The sequence below is a fragment of the Ovis canadensis genome, chromosome 8 (genome assembly GCF_042477335.2).
Source record: "Ovis canadensis isolate MfBH-ARS-UI-01 breed Bighorn chromosome 8, ARS-UI_OviCan_v2, whole genome shotgun sequence".
Lineage (NCBI taxonomy): Eukaryota > Metazoa > Chordata > Mammalia > Artiodactyla > Bovidae > Ovis > Ovis canadensis.
This window is the reverse complement of record NC_091252.1, coordinates 94,754,079-94,775,649: the sequence shown is the minus strand read 5'-3', so window position 1 is coordinate 94,775,649 and position 21,571 is coordinate 94,754,079. Positions and strand designations below refer to the sequence as shown.

The 21,571-nt window shown below is 47.9% G+C and overlaps 1 protein-coding gene across 1 annotated transcript in view; it reads right to left on the bottom strand.

Annotated features, from left to right (window-relative positions):
• Positions 1-21,271, bottom strand: part of FNDC1 (fibronectin type III domain containing 1) — a 114,802-nt gene extending 93,531 nt beyond the window's left edge. Inside the window, exon 1 of the mRNA XM_069598844.1 lies at positions 21,058-21,271. Coding sequence (XP_069454945.1) covers positions 21,058-21,169 — 112 coding nt within the window. The 5' untranslated portion in view covers positions 21,170-21,271. The remainder of the gene's footprint in view (positions 1-21,057) is intronic.
• Positions 21,272-21,571: the final 300 nt, after the last annotated feature.

Below are 21,571 nucleotides of genomic sequence, written 5' to 3'. Positions count from 1 at the left end.
CAGGCAGGAGTGAAAGTGGAAGCAGCCTTCCTGCAAGATGAACTCCAAGAGGAGACCGATGTGACTGTCTCTGCTAATCCATAAACGCCTCCATGTGGAGAAAGTAGAACCGTGGAGGCCGGGCTGTCACCACTCACCCCTCCAATCAGCTTATGTCCAGCAGGGGAGCAAGCACAGGATGAGGAGCATGGGGAGGGGACAGTGGAAGTTCCCAAGCATCCCCAGGGGCTTGTTCCCTCATCCCATTGGACATGACCATCAATCTGAGGTCAAGTGTGGCTGCCTTTTCAGAATGAGGGTCCAGGCCACTTCCCCCTCATTCAGAGCCTCCACCAGTACTAACCACTCTCCCACCATGTACCCTCCTGAGGTCATAGGTGGGGAGCCCCCTCAGCGCACCCCCCACCAGAAAGCTCTGAAAAGAGGAAGCCTCATTCTTCAACCAACCCCAAAGCCAAGTTGACCTCTGGCCTGAAAATCCACTTCTGGCCTTTTCTATTTCAATCTCAAATTTTGTCCAAGCTCATAGGATCCAAAATAGCCCACAGGATTTAAACAATGAGACGAAACAACAGCATGGAGATACTCTGAAGATGAAGATATAATACCAAGTTTCAATGTAAGTGCCTTCTATCACAAAAGGCCTGGGGAAAGTATAAAGTCCAAGAGTGAAGGCTTCTCAGCCTCGTGGCTTAAATGAGATGGAAAGAGTTGAAATCCACACTGCTCTCCTCCCTTTCTTCTCATCCTGTTTAGCCTCAGCCCAAAGAGATTCATTCAAATGCCCAGAGGGAGTCAAGGTTCTCTCAACTACCATCTCTGCCATCTTTCACTGAAATTGGTGGCAATTAGGTAGTTCAGTGGGTAAAGAATCCATCTGCAGTGCAGGAGACACAGAAGATGTGGGTTCGATCCTTCGGTCGGGATGATCCCCTGGAGAAGGAAATGGCTACCCACTCCAGTATTCTTGCCTGGGAAATCCCATGGACAGAGGAGCCTGGTGGGCCACAGTCCACACTGTCTCAAAGAGTTGGACATGGCTCAGTGACTGAACACACATGTGCAGCACTTCAGGATTCCTTGGAGTAAAAATAATTGAATCCAAAATCTCTCTAGAGCGACTACATTTGTGTAGAGTTCCAAGACCCTAAAAACAAACAAACAAACAAACAAAAAAAAATCTCTGCACAGCAGGGAACCCAAAATGCACTGTGTGAAGGACACATTATTTTTTCTACCCAGTGAAGCTTCCCCCAATTCTTCTGGTAACAGACCTCTGTCCCTGTTATCCCAGCCAGCCCCAAAGTCTTCACAGGAAATGTTCTCATTGGAACCAGACCCTGGCCACTGCCTTAGCCTCTGGCTGGAACTGTGGGTGACCAGCTCTTACTGTCCCACGGAGAAGAGACCAGAGATAGAGAGAAAGAGTCTAGGGCTCCCTCAGACCAGCTCAGCCACTGCCCCTCCCAATGTGCAGTTTCACAAGCCAATGGATTCTGGGATTTAAATTAGTTCAAGTTGGGCTTTCACCACTTGCAGTCAGAACCTAATGGATTAAGAGCCTATTAATCAAAATCTTCTATGGAAGTCAAAAATAACTTTCTGAAGCTACCCTGGCAGCCAGTACATTTAGTCACAAAAGGCTGCCAGTGGAGACACGCCCAAAGACATGAAGGCAAATACCAGCCAGGAATGGCTGCCATTCTCAGCTAAGAGCTCCCTGCAGCCCACCCAGTCCGGCAGGGGAGGCGGAGGAGTAGGAGGGGACAACCCTGGTTATGGAGAAAACCCCCAAAAGAATGTTAAGAGCTTGTGAAATAAACCGGTCCCTAAAAACCCCAAAATGGTAAAATTATTTCTTAAATATACCAAGGATTGCTCTTTAATGCACTAAAACCTTCATGTTTATGTAAGTCTCCCTACTGCTTCTTTGTTTGAAATTCAATTCTGACTTTCCACTGGAAACCGCCAAATAGTTCCCAGACTCTGAAATGAAGAAAACACAAATCTCAGTGTAACCACGAATGTTTGACCAAAAATCCCATCGATATGCCAAGAAAGGTTATGATGTACTGAAGTGCAGTGTAGCTTGGGGGAAGAAGCAACATGATCTACAAATCTGACTATGATTCTGAGGAAGATTGGAAAAATCCAACAATCATCCATAAGATCCCAAACAGCACAGGAATATCCACCCAGAAATGCAGAAATATCCAGATGGTTGGCAATGTGTGGGCAAACACCAAAATGACTGAGTTTTAAATAATTTTTCAAATGAATATTGGAATTCTATTCGTCAAATAGTTAGGAACCTTCCCTTCAAAAAAAAAAAAGAAAGAGGAGCGGGGTGTACATGGTGTTTTGCAACTGTGGGAAGTAAGACCAATGCTAGTAAAATTGACAGATGGTTGATTGAGCTTTCCACCTGGAAAGCTGGGGCTGGGTAGACAGAGGCTGGGTATTAAAATAATGGCCTGGCTCCTCTTCTGACATTTCACGCTAGGCATGGGGTTCCATTAAAGTGTCCCCCACAGTTGGCATGGTTCTCGAGGGAGAGCTGCAATAAAAAGTGAAACCAAACTCTAGGTCATTGGAGTCTTTAAACTTAAAAACACTCCAGGGAGCTGAAAGAGCTCTGCCAACAGAACCTCTGATGGCCCCTCGGGAACCACACAATGCCGGCCTCCTGCAGAGAGAAACACCAAGGCAAGCAGATGTCCCAAGTTCCTCAGGAAATCAAGGGCGACCGAGGATCTCCAGACTTTAACCTCGGTTCATGGTCTTCAAAACCCAGTCGACTTCTCCAGGTCACGGTGACTTACTGGATTCCACCCCATGCCCTCAAATATGGCAAATATGTCCCGTCATAGTTACCTGGTGAGGGTGTAAACGGAGAAGCTAGGAGATTCCAAATGGCCCAGACAACTCTTATGTGTGTCTGAAGCCCCTGGCCGGGTTTCCTAATGACCAGAGGGGCCAGCCGCTTCCTGCTACTCATCTCACCCATGGCCTCTGCTAAACTTGAGACCCCAGCCCCTTTGGGCATCTTCTAGTATTTTGATAACAACAATGCATCATTTTATTCAGATGAAAAAGCTAAACTCACATGCACACATGCCACTGTGCTTATAAGGGCACGAGATGGTCACTGCAGACAATTGCCAATCACATTTTTCCTCCCTCAGCTCAAAGAAGCCAAACAGTGAAGCCTCCAAATCTCAAAATTCAAGTCACTGGCTGATCCTTAAGTAAGAGTTTGTCTATGTCCTTTCCCATCCCCTTTGGACTGTCAGTGCCAAGGGCATCCATCCCTGTGCAAACGTCCTCCACGCTGGACCAGCTTCAGGAGGCCTTGTGTCATGGACAGAGCAGATCCTCACACTCGACTTTGGGAAACTATTCCCCTTGGGGGCTGAATGCAAGCTGGTTGTGCTCGAGGCTGCCAGGCACTCCTGTGGGCACTTGAGGACTTCTCAGGGGAAGAGCCTGATGTCACATTGGCAGGGCTTTCTCCTTGGTCCCCAACCTCCCACCCAAGGCCACTTGCACCCTTGACACAGCCACAGTCCTCTGATGCTGGTAAACAAGGCGTGTCATTCAAGCACTCTCTCATCACCTCAACGGTTAACAGCTCCCAGTGAACAAAGTTTGCTTAGAATGTTGTAGATTCTTGGTTGTTTGTATTTGGAGGAAAACGGGTGACGAGAGAAAGTGAGAATATTTTGCTAATCTAGTTTAACCTCATTTTATTCCTCTCCATCATCTTCTTTCTTTCTTCCCCTCCCCTCGCCCCACTGCCACCTTGGGGAATACCAACAGAGCAGAAAAGCACACAAAAAGTGAAGCAGCAAAGAATTCTGCTTCAAGACAAACAGCAAGTGGCAAAGCTAAAGTCAAATACTCAAGCCCAAAGGGCACTCTTAAAACGAATCTGCCTTTGCCCTCAAGATGTTTTCTGAGATGTTTTAAGTTGAATTTTTTACTAGTCCCAGGCAAGCCAAGTTTCCCAGCTAATTAAGAACAGCTTAGCAGTCTGCACTGAATTCAGAAGCTGCTGCGCAGACATTGCGGGTTGGGTACTAAGGAGCCATGCCCAGCTTCTTCTTCCTCTCTCACCATCTTCTACAGCAGAGGCGAGAATACAAAATATTCATGACCCTTCAGCTTCCCTCGTAGGTAGGGGTGGCCATGTGGTCAATTCAAGCCGATGACACTTAAGAGGAAGTTACTGCTGCCACTTCCAGGAAAGCAATTAAAAAAAAAAAAAAAAAGGTCAAGACCTGCTGTTACGTGCTTTTTCCTTCTGTATCTTCCTCCATTAATCCCGCCTCGGGATGTCGATACGATACCTGGAGATGCCACAGCCATCTTGCGGCATCAATCAAGCGACAAGTCTGAGAATGACGACCTGGCCTGCAGTGGCAGAGTGAAACTACTGGGTCCCTGTGAGCCTCTCTGCTCCTGAGTTTATTGGTGAGTAAGATAAACGATTCCTTAACCTGTTTAGCCACTGCTCACCAGATATCATGTCATTAGCAACCTGATTCATTGCTCCTTGATAACATCCTATCTGGGTCCATAAAAACAAATCACTTTTTTCTCTTAATTTCTAAATGAAAGCTTCTTTGTTTTAACTTTAATTTCTTCCTGTTTGTTGTTTTTAAGGGGTCCACTCCAGGAATTTGATTTTGACAATGTCAGTGCTTTATTTGTCAGTATGCCACGGACTTGAGTAAGGACACTGAGGCAGCCAGAAATTAGAGTGAACTGAACCAGCAGAGCTGGCAGAACTTGATCATTAGTAGTTAAGGTTTTACAGCCCTTGGCCATTTTATTCAGGAAGCAATGTAAGCAAAAGCTACTGTTTCAAGACAAAAACAAGAATTTTCCCATCGAAACCACCAACTTTCCAGAATGGTTTGATGGTGGTAGTTTGGTTGCTCAGTCATGTCCCCTTACAGGGACAATGCCATATGTGTAATAAAAGTAAAAGTTTAGTCGCTCAGTCGTATCCGACTCTGCGACCCTGTGGACTGTAGCCCGCCAGGCTCCTTTGACCATGGTATTTCCCAAGCAAGAATACTGGAGTGAGTTGCCATTTCCTTCTCTAGGGGATCTTCCTGACCAGGGATCAAACTGACCTCTGGAACTAGTGTCCTCTGCACTGGTGGTGGATTCTTTACTGCTGAGCCACCAGGGAAGCCCCCAGAATGGTTTAGGGAAAAGAAATGGGAGGAATTCCATAGATACACTTATTTATGACAACTGTAAGAAAACAAAGCACCCTGAAAAGAAAATGCCTAAGTAAGAGAAGGGAATACAGGACTCCTGCCTGCTCTTGACCAGCAGCAGAAACCCAGAAGCCAGTCCTTCTCAGGTTTTTGTGGGATCTTTTGCACATTCTTCAAATTCAGTTCGCGGCTGAGAAATAGTTTCTTAAAGAATAATCATTGTTTGCTGGTCCAGCTTAAATTCAGCCTACTACAAACTGCTTGACACACCAGCCAAAAAAAACTCCTTGAAAATTCATTCCTTGTCCCAAAATGTGAAAGTCATTGTCTAACTATGTTAAATACTTGGGCATTACTGTCGCTGAAATCACCATCATCTTACTCAGAGCTCCCTAAAAAATAGCCTTAGAAGAGAGGCCAAGAAAACGCTATGGAGAGGAAGGTATAAAACAGGGTGACTGAAGCTGACAGGACCAGAAGCCAGCCACACAGATCCAGTGACAACCGATGGCTGAGGATAATCACTTTTTAAAATATATTTTCACATTTAAAATCTTTTAATATTTCAGATAAGCTTACTGGTTATGAATGGGTTTAGAGGGAAATAAACTAGCAGTGGAGATGAAAACATTCACAACACAGCCAATAAGCAAACAGTTCAAGTACTGCAGCAGGACCATTGGTGAAAAGGGAAAATTAGAGTCAGCAATAAAGGAGGAGAAAGGGAAGGAACACAGGTTACATGCCCGCTAAGGCCAGCCATTGCATTTACTTCTGCAACAGATATTTACTGAGTACCTACTAGGAGTCAGATTCTGAGCTCTGTACTGGGGATCCACAGGTGGCTAAAAAGAGTTCATACAGGCAGGCTAAGTTGCTTAAGTCATGTCAGAGTCTTTGCAACCCAGTGGACTGTAACCCACCAGGCTCCTCTGTCCTTGGCATCTCCCAGGCAAGAACACTGGAGTGGGTTGTCATTTCCTCCCCCTCGATCCCGACTCAGGGATCGAGCCCGTGTCTCCTGCTTGGCAGATGGATTCTTCCCCACTGAGCCACCTGGGGAGCCGCATGATGCAACTGGAGAAAGCCCACCATGCCACAACAAAGACCCAGCGCCACCAAAAACAAAAACAAAAGAACTGAGTCTTAGAGAGTTGAGTGACTTGCCGAGGGCACGCAGCTATGAAGTGACGGTGGTCACAGCCAGGCGTATCTGAAACCACAGACCACGCTCTGCCTACTGCGTCTGGTTGCCTCTCAGCCCTGACTGTGGCTGCAAGGAATAAATGGAGCCCAGGAGAGAAGTCAGAGCCGAAGGTATGAGACTGAAAGTCATCAGTGGACGCTGAATTCACGGAGACATGAGAGCTCGTTGCACTGAGCAAGCTTGTCAGCATCAGGAGGACCTCACGCTGCTGAACCCTCGTTCCTGGTCCCGGACTTACCCTACTTCCAACCACATGAATAATGCTCCTCCTGAAAGCACCTCTCCTGTCCTCCAGCCCCACAGTCTCCCGCCTTCTAGGGCACCCTGCTCCCTGGTTTCTCTTCCCCATCGCTGGTCTCCCTTCTCAACTCCTCCCTCTTTGCCAGGACTCAAACGTTCAAGTGCTTTCAAGGCCCGCTCTGGACCACTCTCTTCTCTGCATGCACTTCTGGGCCCTTCTCTAAGTTAGCACATCCAGTCCCAGGATTGAAAACCCCATTCATGTGCTGATGGTTCCCAAATGGCTTCTCCTCTGAGCACCAGGGTTATTCAACCATCTGCTTAGCATCTCTGATGGAACCCAAAGAACACTGATGTCTAAAAGATGACTCAAAGTTGTTTTAAATCTGAAATATTAGTGATAAAATAGAGAACCAGGATTCAGGTTGTATCGTGGCAAACATGGGTAGAGAGATTTTCAAGAAGAAGTGAATATCCATCAGTGTCAAGTAAAGGCAGAGAAGAGCCCATTTTTCTCCACTTGTAAATAGGACACGCCCACCCTATTCAAGCGCTTTCCAGGTGGTGCTAGTGGTAAAGAATCCACCTGCCAGTGTAGGAGATGCAAGAGATGCAGGTTCAATCCCTGGGTTAGGAAGATCCCCTGGAGTAGGAAATGGCAACCCACTCCAGTATTCTTGCCTGGAAAATTCCATAGGCAGAGGAGCCTAGCAGGCTACAGTCCATGAGGCTGCAAAGAGTCAGACATGACTGAACACAACTATATATATTCCCTATTCAAAGCCCCAAATCAAGCAAATATACCACTGAGGTTTCACTCTGAAAATATTAAACTTAATTTCTTCCCTTGTTACGGCTACCCTCAAAGGATTGATGTGAGAATAAAATGTGAAAGAAAATCATAACGCACTCAACAATATGAGATACAGGAAGAAGAGCCACAGGATTGATGTCACCAATTTCAACCCAAAAGAAAATGACCCAGCAGGATTCCCAGTACCTGGGCTCTGGGCCAATGCTCCCTCCTCAGAGAGCATCACTGGACCTTGGGTTTTCACCTTCCTCATTCTTGGGAATTAATTCACAGAATGTACTTACTAGAATTTTTAAATCTGGAGAGTTGGGTCATCTAATCCCATCTCCCCTATTCAGTCTGCCTATCACTGATGTGTCTACAACAGTCTTCAGTCCCTCCCATGACTAGATGGTTCTCCCCAGTCAAACCCCAACAGATTCCCCCACCTTCAAAGGTGCTTGCATGCTCAGTTGCTCAGTCATGTCTGACTCTTTGTGACCCTATGGACCATGGGATTCTCCAGGCAAGAACACTGGAGCGGGTTGCCATTTCGTCCTCCAGGGGAACTTCCCGACCCGGCGATCAAACCCACATCTCCGGCACTGGCAGGCAAATTTTTTTACCACTGAGCCAACTGGGAAGCCCACCTTCAAAGGTAAACAGCTACGACTGTGTCGACTGGGTGACATGGGATTGCTAAGCAAGGCACTGCCCTGGGATACAAGAGGGGCAATCACAGAGATGCATGAAAGGCAGAGGCGTTCAGCCTCCTGAGGGCAGCACCCTGCGGGCATCTGAGAAGAGGAACAAAGGCGTCCGACGTGGAACACCAGTTGAGTGCAACTAACAATATACATTATCAAGGGTCAGAAAATCCTCCCCGGGCTGGGATGACTGGAGAACAAAGTGTGGCCTCAGGGTTCCCATGAGTGGAGCACTGGCCACTGCTCTCCACAGCTTGAATTCTAAGAGGACATTTAATCTCTTAAATGTTTGCCCACCTGATGTGAAGAACTGACTCATTTGAAAATACCCCGATGCTGGGAAAGATTGAGGGCAGGAGGAAAAGGGGACTACAGAGGATGAGATGGTTGGATGGCATCACCGACTCAATGGACATTGCATTTGAGTTAACTCTGGGAGTTGGCAATGGACAGGGAGGCCTGGCATCCTGCAGTCCATGGGGTCACAAAGAGTCGGACACGACTGAGTGACTGAACTGAACCGAATCTCTTAAAACTCTCATCCAGTCTGCCCTTTATCCCTCAGAATGTTCCTGAATTGTTCCGTGAAACGAAAACTCATTACTACTTCAGAGCATCAGTGGACCCTGTGGAACTCACCCCAGAGACCTCTCATGGGATCTCTGAGACAAAAGAGAGACACACAACACGCTCAGACATTAGCCATGTCTCGTCTCCCAGAGGTCTTCCTTCCTGGGTGTTAGAGTCCAAGCGTCGTCATGACAACTCTAAGACAGGATCGGCCCAGGTCTCAGGCAGGGGGCATCATATTCTCTGTCCCTCTTTTCTCTTCCCCTTCACTGTGGTTTGCGTCGATATCCGTAGGTACGTTTGTGGATTCTGAGAGTTATTCAACATAAGATGATGCTTCAACCCTCCCAGTCTATTAGAAAATAATCAAAAGAAATTGTCGGGTAGGCTAGTGAAGTGAAGTCAAAGTCGCTCAGTTGTGTCCAGCTCTTTTCAACCCCATGGACTATACAGTCCGTGGAATTCTCCAGGCCAGCATACTGGAATGGGTAGCCTTTCCCTTCTCCAGGGGATCTTCCCAACCCAGGGATCGAACCCAGGTCTCCCACATTGCAGGCCGAGTCTTTACCAGCTGAGCCACCAGGGAAGCACATAGAAAATGGTATTAAAAGCAGCAGGGCCGAGGGATGGTTAGAAAGATAACGTGGTGGCTTTCCGTGACACAAAGAGTGTCAGGGAGTCAGACATGCTGGGAAAGCCAGGCTGCCACCTAAACATCTCCACTAGGGAACACAACCCAGATAAAAGACAGTCACACATCCCAACATTTACTACACAGGAAAATAACGTGGACTGCATCAACTTCGAAGTGCAGCCACCAGGCCAAGTCCTCGGACAAATTTGGTGGTTCCCCTTGTCAACCTTCCCTGGTGGCTCAGATGGTAAAGCATCTGCCGGCAATGTGGGATACCCAGGTTTGATACCTGGGTTGGGAAGATCCCCTGGAGAAGGAAATGGCAACCCACTACAGTACCCTTGGCTGGAAAATCCTATGGACAGAGGAGCCTGGTAGGCTACAGTCCATGAGGTCGCAAAGAGTCTGACACAACTAAGTGACTTCACTCACTTGTCAATCTTGCAATTCTAGGCACATCAGTGTAAAAACATTCAGACCTTAACACTCTCTGGCAGGTGGAAGTCGTTAGAAAGTACTAGATGATCTTATATTGCTACTGATCACATTGGATGCCATTATTTATTGTTACAGCAATTCCAGCTCCTTTAATAAGTCTTTATAGCCTGTGCCTTAGAGCCGAGCAGAGTTACTTGTCCATAGGAGACCTGAGTGAGGGAGTGAAAGTCACTCAGTCGTGTCCAATTCTTTGTGACCCCATGGACTGTAGCCCACCAGGATCCTCTGTCCATGGAATTCTCCAGGCAAGAACACTGGAGTGGGTTGCCATTTCCATCTCAGGGGACTTCCCTGAGTTAACTGTTTAATCACTGACTTTATGAATGAAGGCTGTAGCCAGGCTGGATCTATGAATGCGGCTCACTGAATGTGTGTGGGTGTTTGAAGCTCTGGGTTCACAGTTCAGCACACAATGCAACACAGTGACTCGTGTCTGCCCACATCTCAGCTCCAGGCCAGTGTCGGAGGCTGTGTGAATTCTTTCACCTACTGAAAAGGAATCATGTTGGTATGTAGGCATACCACATGTCGTGGGTTGAACTGTATTCTCCAGAAAGATATGTTGGGTCCTAACACCCAGGACCTGTGGATGGGATTTAGAAACAGGTTTTTGCAAATATAATCACATTAAGATGGAATCATGCTTGACTAGGGTTGGCCTTGATTCCATATGACCAATATCCTCATAAGACGACACACAGGGAGAATACCACGTGACAAGGGAGACCAATGGAGTGATGCGTCCACAAGCCAGGAAACACCAAGGATTCTGGAAATCTCCTGAAGCTAAGGAAAGGAAGGATTCTTCCCTAGAGCCTTCAGAAAGAGTACCACCTTGCCCTGCAGATTTCAGACTTCTAGTCTCCAGACCTATGGAAGAATAAACTTCTGTTGTTTAAAGGGCCATGCAGATTGTGGCCCCTTGTCCTGGCAGCCCTAGGAAATGAGTGTATCTACCATGTAAAAGATCCTGATGAGGGGAATGATTGAAGGCAGGAGGAGAAGGGGACGACAGAGGATGAGATGGTTGGATGCCATCACAAAATCAATAGACATGCGTTTGAGCAAGCTCCAGGAGATAGTGAAAGACAGGGAGGCCTGGTGTGCTGCAGTCCATGAGGTTGCAAAGAATTGGGCACCACTTAGTGACTAAACAACAACCAAATAAAGTTCTTCACTCTCACCACAGGTGGGGCTTCCAACACAAGCGAGCACTCCTCAAAACCCACTGGTTCAGGTGAGAGGGACGCACGCACCCGCCCCACACCCACCAGCCTACACACCGAGCTGGCGTCAGGTCAACACACACAAAAGGCAGAAGCAGTGACAGACTTCATTTTCTTGGGCCCCAAAATCACTGCAGATGGTGAGTGCAGCCACGGAATTCAAAGACGCTTGCTCCTTGGAAGAAAAGTATGACCAACCTGGACAGCATATTAAACAGCAGAGACATCACTTTGCTGGCAAAGGTCCATAGAGTCAAAGCCGTGGTTTTCCCAGTAATGCCGTGTGGATGTGAGAGCTGGACCATAAAGAAGGCTGAGCACTGAAGAACGGGTGCTTTCAGACTGTGGTGCTAGAGAAGACTCCTCAGAGTCCCTTAGATGGCAAGGAGATCAAACCAGTCTATCCTAAAGGAAATCAATCCTGAATATTCACTGGAAGTGAAGTGAAGTGAAGTGAAGTGAAGTGAAGTCACTCAGTCGTGTCCGACTCTTTGCGACCCCATGGACTGTAGCCTACCAGGCTCCTCAGTCCATGGGATTCTCCAGGCAAGAGTACTCGAGTGGGTTGCCATTTGGACTAGTAAATGAGTATACCGACCATGTAAAAGATCCTGATGCTGGGAAAGATTGAAGGCAGGAGGAGAAGGGCACAACAGAGGATGAGATGGTTGGATGGCATCACCAGCTCAATGGACATGAGTTTGAGCAAAGTACGGGAGATGGTGAAGGACAGGGAAGCCAGATGTGCTGCAGTCCATGGGGTCGCAGAGTCGGACATGACTGAGCGGCTGAACAACAAACAAAAAATGCCATATGTAATTACTACCAAAGAAAGCATATCCGATCATTCAGTGAATATTCACTAAGCACCCCCTATTTCCAGACAGCATTCCAGGCAATGGGGAGACTTCAGTGAACAAAACTGACCTAACCTCATATGATCACGGAGCTTTGGTTCCAGAGGAGGAAGACAGGGAATTACCACCACACACGTGAAATACACACACTCTCAGGTAGAGACAGAGGTTATGGAGAAAAATAAAGCTGGGATAAGAAGCGGTGCAGGATAGGGGTAAGATTATACTGTTAAATGGTGGGGCATGGTCAGGTGAGACCTCGTGAGATGATATCCCATAAAGAACCTGAAGACAATGAGGGATATCCCATACGTGTTTATGGACAGTTGTTCAGGCCAATGGAACAGCAAGTGCAAAGGCCCTGGGGCTGGGGGGGTACCTAGCACACAAGGAACCAGCAAGGAAGCTCGGGGATGGATGCTGAAGGTGAGGGAGGGCCTGGTGCGGAAGATGATTATGTGTAGCCTCGAACACTTGCTCGGAATTGGTTTTCTATCTGAGAGAGACAGAAGGTTATGTGACTTCATGCATCATGAGAACCACTGTGCTGGGGGGTGGGGGTTGAAAACGGAGTGTAAGGGGAGAGGGCAGGAGCAGGGGAACCAGTGAGAAGGTTACTGCAGTAATCCGGGTACGATGGCGTGGACCAGGGTGGGCGTGGCCCCTCCCTGCCACGCCAGATTCCTCACCGAGTATCCAAGTACACACAGAAAGTATGGGCAAACTAACTGCTGTGATCTCAAGCAGAAAGAGCTAACACATATACTTTTTAAAAACAGGCTTTTGCCAATCTCAAAAGGTTATAAATACAAGTCCATTGATATGATGTGCCTTTTATTTTTTTGGTCATGCCACACAGTACGCACACAATTAGGGATCTTAGTTCCCTAACAAGGGATTAGACCCCCTCCGGAACTCCCTGCAGTGGAAACATGGAGCCTTCATCACTTGACTATCAGGAAAGTCCCTGATATGACATTCTTGAAATGGCAAAATTACAAAGACAGAGAATGGATTGGTGGTTGCCAAGAAGGGGGGAAGAAGGGAGGTGGGTGTGGCTGCCAAAGAGGAGTGGGAGGGGGTCTTTCTGATGGAACGGTTCTGTATCTCGACTGTGGTGATCGCACAGGCTACATGTCTGGTGAAATTACACACACACACACACAAAAGCACATGACGCTAGTGCACGCTGGATAGAGTTGACATATGGCACCAACGTCAGCTGCCCACCTAGGGCAGTGCGCTGTGGCCTTGCAAGATGTTACCTGGGGGAGAAACCAGGGGACGGTCACTGGCTCTCTGCATCACTTTTTACAGTTGCAAAGGAAATCTACAACTCCCTGAAAATAAAAACTTCTAAAAACCATTAAAAAAAAAAAGAATCTTTTACACTATAATGTCGTCCAAAGCCTTATTGTAATCTGCCATAAAGCACAAGGAAAATAAACAGAATGAAGCATTAAGCATAGATGCCTGTAAGATACGAGTTTATGAAATATAGGTGAAACTCACAGCTTGTTTTAATCATACAGTATGAGTGAACAAGAAGTAGATTGTGAGAAAAATGTGACTTCATAAGATTCATTAAGAATAATAGGTTATTTCCCTTTAAAACACGACGCAGATGAACATACGAACAAGATAAGAGTAGCACTTACAGACAGATAAGGATGGAAAGTCACTGGGTATGAACACGCAAACTCTGAACTGACAGTCACCCCCTAAATCGACCACCCATTGGTGACACCAGGTACAGTCCCATTCAGCCCTGACAGTTTTGTCTAGGGCAACAATCCCATAATGCTTTCTTTAAACTGACCCACAGGGAGCACAATAAGCCCCTCCACCCCCTTCACCCCTATACCCCTACCCTGCACCCGCCCACCCCCACCCCAGCTTCAGTGGGACAGCCTCACCTCCACTCTCCACGTGCTAGGAGGGAGCCGCAGGCGACAACCACACAGCCAGGCCATCGCCAGAGCAGACAGGCTGAGCCTTCTCAGCAGAGGATTTTATTTGTATCAAACTCTACGAGGATGAGGTGGTACTGCCCTCAGGTGATGGTGCTGGCCGCTTTCCCCTCTGTTGCCCCAGAGAACCCGTCAGTGTTAACAGGCACCCTGGCCGGGTTCAGACAGCAGCTCACGGGGCCCATGCGCCCCGGCCGCCCTCGCCTGACCTGGCCTGGGCTGAGGTTGTTCCTCTGAGCTCCCAGGAGACCACACGTACCCCCTCAGCTCTCCGGCCTCTTTGGCCCTGCCCAGCCCTGGGAAGTCCAGCCGTGGTGAGTGTTGGTGGGTGCACAGGCAAACAAACGTAGAGTCATCTCAAATTAGGAGCTGTGGTTGCACAGCTGCTCAGATTGCTTATCATGATGCTAACTGGTTCCAGCCACGGCATGGGGGGCGCAGGGACCCACTGTCCACCCTTTTCCCACAAGCCACACAGGTGCATCCGCAACCCACGTTTGCTGGCTTGGACCAACCATCTGGCCACGTAAAACGACCTTCTAACCCTGAAATGTATCTTTAAAAGCAGAGACATTACTTTGCCAACAAAGGTCCGTCTAGTGAAAGCTATGGTGTTTCCAGTAGTCATGTATGGATGTGAGAGTTGGACTATAAAGAAAGCTGAGTGCCAAAGAATTGATGCTTTTGAACTATGGTGTTGGAGAAGACTCTTGAGAGTCCCTCGGAATGCAAGGAGATCCAACCAGTCAATCCTAAAGGAAATCAGTCCTGAATATTCATTGGAAGGACTGATGCTGAAGCTGAAATTCCAATACTTTGGCCACCTGATGCAAAGAATCGACTCATTGGAAAAGACCCGATGCTGTGAAAGACGGAAGGCAGGAGGAGAAGGGGACAACAGAGGATGAGATGGCTGGATGGCATCACTGACTCAATGGACATGAGTCTGAGTGAACTCCGGGAGTTGATGATGGACAGGCAGGCCTGGCGTGCTGTGGTCCATGGGATGGCAAAGAGTCCGACACGACTGAGCGACTGAACTGAACTGAACTATTTCGGTGCACTTATTAAACCCATCTTAGGATTTGCATCAGTGTCCCTGAATACAAAAAGAATCCACAGAGCATGGAGGGGGATGGATATTGAGAGACAGTTTCACTAAAGCTCACTCAAAAATGACTTCCAGCACCCAGAAGGCAAGCACCACCCCGAGGGGTCCAGGGTTCTCACCCATCCTCCAGCTGCTGGAACCACGGCCCCTGGTTCTTTCTCACCAGCAGTCAGGTGAAAATTGCTAACTTGCAGGCATCACAAGGAGTGATGTGTCCTTCCTAGGTTAATATCTGAAGGAAGCTCCAGTGAGTAGCAGAAATGAAAAAAAAAAATGCAAAACACTAAGGGAAAACCAAAGCAGGTAAACTGAACGTGTGTTCTATAAAGCCCCCCAACCACTGGGGCCGCAAAGCGAGGGGCCCGCGGGCAGCGCCGCGCGGCGGGAAGGCCCGGAGCGCCCTCTAAGGGCCGTGGGCCGCAAACACTGCCGTGCGCCAGGCCGGGAGCCGAAAAGGGAAGAAACTGGGAGAAAAAAAATGTCTTCCACATGACGTCACCTAATACTCAGGGCCACAAAACTTACTTATTCAAAATTTCTAAGTTTTAACCATCTGATCCATACTGGAGAACTTTCCTTAATAAGATGATAATAGTAACACAATTCCCCCAAATTAAATTAAATCCATCTTCTTTGTAACTAAGACAAGGATAAATATATATATATACATAGAGAGAGAGAGAGAAAAAATTAAAAATATATATTAAAAATAAAAGATTTTTAAAAAGGAAAAGATAAGTATAACATCTTAGAAGGAAAAAAGGATGTTTTCCATGTGTTTAACCAGTATCTCCCTGATTCCAAATGCTCTAACGTTGTCTACTAAAATAATGAAATATCCATCCCCACCCCCCAGTTACCCAGTCCTCCCCAAAGGCAGCCAAGTTTGCAATTTCAGGTGTATCCTAACATATATATTCTATGGCTAAACATCTGATTACATATACATATATATTCTTTTCTCTTCCTTCATATATTTAAATATTGACCCCCATATTTTCTAACTGAAACGAAAACTTCTGATAAGAAGTTTTATTGTAACTCAAGAAACTCCTAAATTCTAAAGGGACCAATAAAAAGGATCTGCTTCTTATCAACAAAGTCATGGAGACTTTCCTGAAATCTCTGCATCTAATCACCTCCTCCCACTCTCACTCCATGCAGTAGCAGAATAATGCCCCCCCAAAAACGTGCATATCCAAATCCCCAGAACCTGTGAATGCATGACCTCACACAGCAAAATCAACTTTGCACATGTGATTAAGTTAAGGACCATCCAATGTAATCCCAAGGGTCTCTATGAGCAAAAGAGGGAGAATGAAGGTCAGAGAAGGTGACGCGTGGATGCAAGCAGAGTGAGGTCATCGCTGGAGAGGCCACCGAGGATCTCAGCACCTCTAGAAGCTGGAGAGGGTGAGGAGAACTGGATTCTCCCTCAAGCCCAGAGAAGCAACACGACCCCTGACTGTATCCCAGTGAGGCCCATTTCAGACTTCTAACCTCCATAACTATAACAAATGTGTGTTATTTAAAGCTACTACATTTGCGGTAACTTGCTACAACAGCAAAAGGAAACTAATACACCCTTCCACTCCTCATCTCCAACCAGGCCAGTTTTGGGGGAACAAGCCCCAAAACTGTTAGACCCTGTTAAGGGTCTAAACAGAGCTAGGGACAGTCTTGGTAAGATGGTACCCTGGAACTGACCGGTGATAACTTTCCAGGGACACAAGTTACCGCTCGGCAATTCTATCACAACCTCTAAACACTACTAATGAATTCTGTGCTCAGTTGACAAAAAAAAAACACAAAGTTTTTCATCTGAGGGGAGGGAGTGCAATGCACAAGATAAAAAGAGAGGGGGAGCTCACCCCTCCTTTCAGAGGACAGAAGGAGGAGGGAAACTCTAAGAGCTGCATGGAGCCTGGGCCACAGGAGAGCCTATGAGGGCTTCTAGGGGCAGAAGGAATCTTTCCATTTACTCGGTCTAATGGGGACTGGGTCTGCGTGAACCCCGGGAGTTGGTGATGGACAGGGAGGCCTGGCCTGCTGCGATTCATGGAGTTGCAAAGGGTCGGACCCGACTGAGCGACTGAACTGAACTGAACTGAACTGAATGGGGACTGACTAACTGGCCTGAGGTCACAGGGCAGGTGAAGGGCGACAGCATGGAGACACCCCCACGCACCTTGATTTGAGCCTACTTCCTTTCTATACACCAGTTGTCATCAAACTTCCTGTTCTCAGATTCCTTTCTATGCTTAAATTAATGAGGATCTCACAGAGGTTATATTTATGTCTACTTACTAGAAATTAAATCCTGGAAGAGGTTAATCTACATACCTATTAATTCATGTTGAAATAGCAATAGTAAACCATTACAAGCCATCATAACAACTGGATTTTATAATAAACTGTTTTCCAAAATAAAAAAGAAATAATGAGAAGAATGGCATTTGGGGCATTTTGGCAAATCTCTTTACTGGAGGACAGTGGGATCTCCTATCCAATTGCAACCTATTGCAGTATATTGTTTTCACTGGAGTCCCCCAAACACATCAGGCCTCATACAGATATTGGAAAAGTATTTCAATAGCCTTATGGATAATTTTGGAAAGTTTTTGATACTACACCAAAACTCATCAAGTAGTAGTTCCTTAAAGGTTAGCTGCAGTGTACAATCTGAAACCATATAAAGAATTTCTCACATTTTGTTACACTGAAAATCCACTGGGCTATTTTGAACTTCAATGGATCTTTTACCCAGGCAAGTTTTTGTAACACTGTGCATCAGTCACCTGGATTTACCTTGTCTGTGCAGAGCATCTAAACATTGATACACTTTATAACACAGTATTTCAAAATCATTTATATCACCAGCTATCTTGTTAGAAAATTGTCAAAATAGTGGGACACATTCAAGCTTAGGATGTTAGCGGTGACTTGGCAAAATTCTAATTTTCACTTGACAGCTCAAATTTTCTCACTGGCAAGACATATGAGCAGTTATTTTACCAGAAGCAGCAGCCCACCTTTGTTCATTTTTTGAGATGTCTGCCAAAGACCCAAGTCAAAATAATGGGTTTGTTCACAGCCCATTATTTAAGGTGATGTTCCATAAAAAAAGAGCAGCTAGTTCAGTTCACACCTCACACTATCACAACTGCTTTCCTGCACAATTACCAAAGAACTTCCCTGGTGGCTCAGAGAGTAAAGAATCCGCCTGTAGTGCAGGAGATATGGGTGCGATCCCTGGTCAGGAAGAACCCCTGGAGAAGGGAATGGCAACCCACTCCAGTATTCTTGCCTAGAAAACCCATGGGCAGAGGAGCCTGGAGGGCTCAAAAAGAGTCAGACATGACTGAGCAACTAACACTTCCACTTCACTGATGAACATGGGCTGTCAGAAGTATTAATCATGCCTTTCCCATTTCTCCACACAGCATATTAAAAAGGCATGCATACAAGGGAGGAGATTTGGTAAAATCTCTCACTTTCACTCTTGCACCAAGGACATTCTTCATTGAAACTAGCATGTCTGAAAGATGCAATGACCCTGAGTTCATGAGGGCACCAATGCCAAGATTCACCCTAAAGCACCACCAGTTTTCCCACTAAACTTTTGTACCGTCTCCACAGTTACCAACACTGTGGAAAAAGGCAAATAGTATCTTAGTATTACTTTGAAAATCGCTTTGACCTTGAGGATTCCCTAAAAGAGTCTTCAAGCTTTAAAGAAAAATAAATCACCCCAAACCACACTAAGATAACCATTACAAATACATGACAGTGTGTGTGTGTTCTTATATGATTTCTAGGAAACTGTCATATATATATCATAATCTTAATGGTTGTGTTGTATTTTATTGTAGGGAGGGTGGAGGGGGTGAAAGGCATCACTTGCTTATTTCGTTTTACATTTTAATTGACCATCAAGATGAAGGGTTTATTTAGGTCTTCAGCATGCCCTGCAAATCATCTCTGCTTTAAAGAAAATTCCTCTGAGCTGTGGTGGGTCCACCACTAGGAATCTGTCTCTGGGGGATTTCATTACAGAGATTCTGGTCCCAAAGGTCTGGGGACTAGGAGAGGCTCTGACTCAAGAAGCTTGCTAAGCCAGATGAGCCAGAGAGGAAGCAGTGTGCCCACAGCCCTGCTATAACCCAGAGTACAAGTCTGGGGCAGTGACTGTAGCTATTACAGCAAGACAGACAGGAAGCCTTCTGGAGAAGCAGATGAAATACATTCTGTGACCCCGATGTCTTCCCCAGCACAGGGGAGCTCTCAGCAGGTTCCGTCTGTTCCTTTCCTTCTATAATTTAAAGGCAGTGGATGTGCATTTCAAAATACGCTTGTCCTCCTTTGTCTGCTTCTAGTCTGGTCATCATTTTCTTGCAAATCCCACGTCAACACAGTAGAGAGAAGTGCCAGCAAGCGTTCCAGCTCCAACATTCCACAGCTCAGTGATTTACAGAGCAGGAGGCGAGAGAACACAGCTGGGTCCCGGGAGCAATCACAAGCCACCCCGACCTCAGACCCACTCAAACGTAACCCATCAAGCAGGTGGCAGAGCAGTCTAGCAGGTCCAAGGCTGTAAAATGCCCGCATGGCACCGGCTCCAGTTTCAGTCTGCTTTCTGATACTAAAACTCTTTCAACATTCAGAGAATTTTAATTTAGAGGGGGGAAAAAAAGCCATGGGTTGTAGGTTGGGGGGTGGGGTTGAAAGGTTTTAAAATAGTCTTATTATTGATAAAAAATACTATTAAAAAATATTCAGACAATGCTTTCCTAGAAGTAGCTAACAGAGAGGAAAAACCCCACAGCTGGAACTGCCTTTTATGAACAAGTAGCATCTCAGCACTTGGCATAATCCTGAAGCAAGCGTCACACATGAGGCACCCACCAAAAAGAGTCACCAAGCAGTGTGGCCCTTTTCCCCTTTCACTTGTAGTAAGAGAGCAATCGAGACACGAAATAGTCTCACCAAGCAAGTAGCCCTCCTTGGAATCGCGTCTGAATTTTTTATAACCCAGCTGGGAGTGAATAGTATCAACAAAAATGTCCATTTCTTGGATTCCTACAAACCGATGACATAAATAAAATCCACACAGTGTCGTGTGAAAATGCCTGTACAGGAGGTGGAAACAAAGGCCACCAACGGCTTGAAGATGAAAACCCTTGTCTCTCTCTCTGCGGGAAACCTATGAGAAATGTGAACACAGCGCGCTGGCATTTTCGGAAAAGCAGTTGTTCACGTTTCAGCCCCCGAGGAAAGCATCCACCCCGTGCCCAGCCTCGGCCTTAGGGGAAGGGTGAGGTCCTCCCGAACCGACTCCTGGCTTCCCCTCTCTCCTCCCGAGACAGAAGTCCTCTCCCAGCTCCAAATTCCCACCGAGATGCTCCCTAAGAGCCGGGCTTCTCCTTGGGCACCGAGGTACCCGACCGCCCGGAGGCGGCTCAGGGCTCTCCCCGCGCGCTCGTGGACGTGTCCTGCCTGCCTGGGAACCGTCCACCACACATCAGGCATCCGTGCCTCGAGGCAGGTGAACAGGAGGAAAAGGAGGATGCCCCGGGGGGAAAATTCTGGGCGAAGGAAAGCATCGCCCTCAGTCCTACCGCAGCGCCGAAAGGTCACTTTTCTTTTCCTCCCGCGCCCCCCACTTTTTTTTATTTTTCAGGCTTTTCTTTGCCTGAATGTTCCTGGGATGTCCGATTCCGGGCATTCGACGGCAAAATTGAAACCGAGGAAGCTGAGGTCCCCTGCGGCTAACCGTGTCCCTGCGCTCGCCTCCCGCTCGCGAGGCACCGAATACCGGGACCCCCTCATCCCCAGTCGCCCCTCCACGCCGGGACTCGCAAGAGATGAGGACGCACAGGTTAGGGACCCGACATGCAGCCAGTACCGAGCAGGGAGGGCTGCGGTGCCCGGAGCGACAGGCGGTCGAGGGGCGCATGGAAAGTGGACAGAGGGGCGCGAAGAGCCCGGCGGCCGAGCGCGGGACTGCGCGTACCTGGAGCAGCCCCCGCCGGGGAGACGACGGGCAGCAGCGCAGCTAGGAGCAGCAGCGCCGCCCAGGGCAGCGGGCTCCGCGCGCGATGGGACGCCCCGACCTTGGGGACCATCGCGAGCCCCGGGGTGCGCGGCCGACTGGGCCGGGCGGCGGGCGGGCGGGCGCTGGGCGAGAGTCCGGGAGTGCGGAGGGGCTGCCGTCGGGTCCCCGCCGTCGGTGTGCTTCTGAGCGCTCTGCGCCGCGCCCGCGCGCCCCTGGCCCTGCGCCGAGAGCTCCCGGCCCCGCGCCCCGGCCGCCGCGCTCCGCACTGAGGCCGCCGGCCGCCGGCCGCGCCTTTTAGCCGCGCGCGGGCTCCCCCTGCCGGCGCGAGGGCGGCGGGGGTGGCGGCCCGAGGCGGGCGGGGCGCGGGGCCGGGGCTCCGGGTGCCTGAGAGAGGCGGAAAACCGCTGGGAGGGTTTGAAAACGCAAGGATTGGGGGGCGCCCCGGGTGTCTAACCTCCTCTGGCTTGCTGGC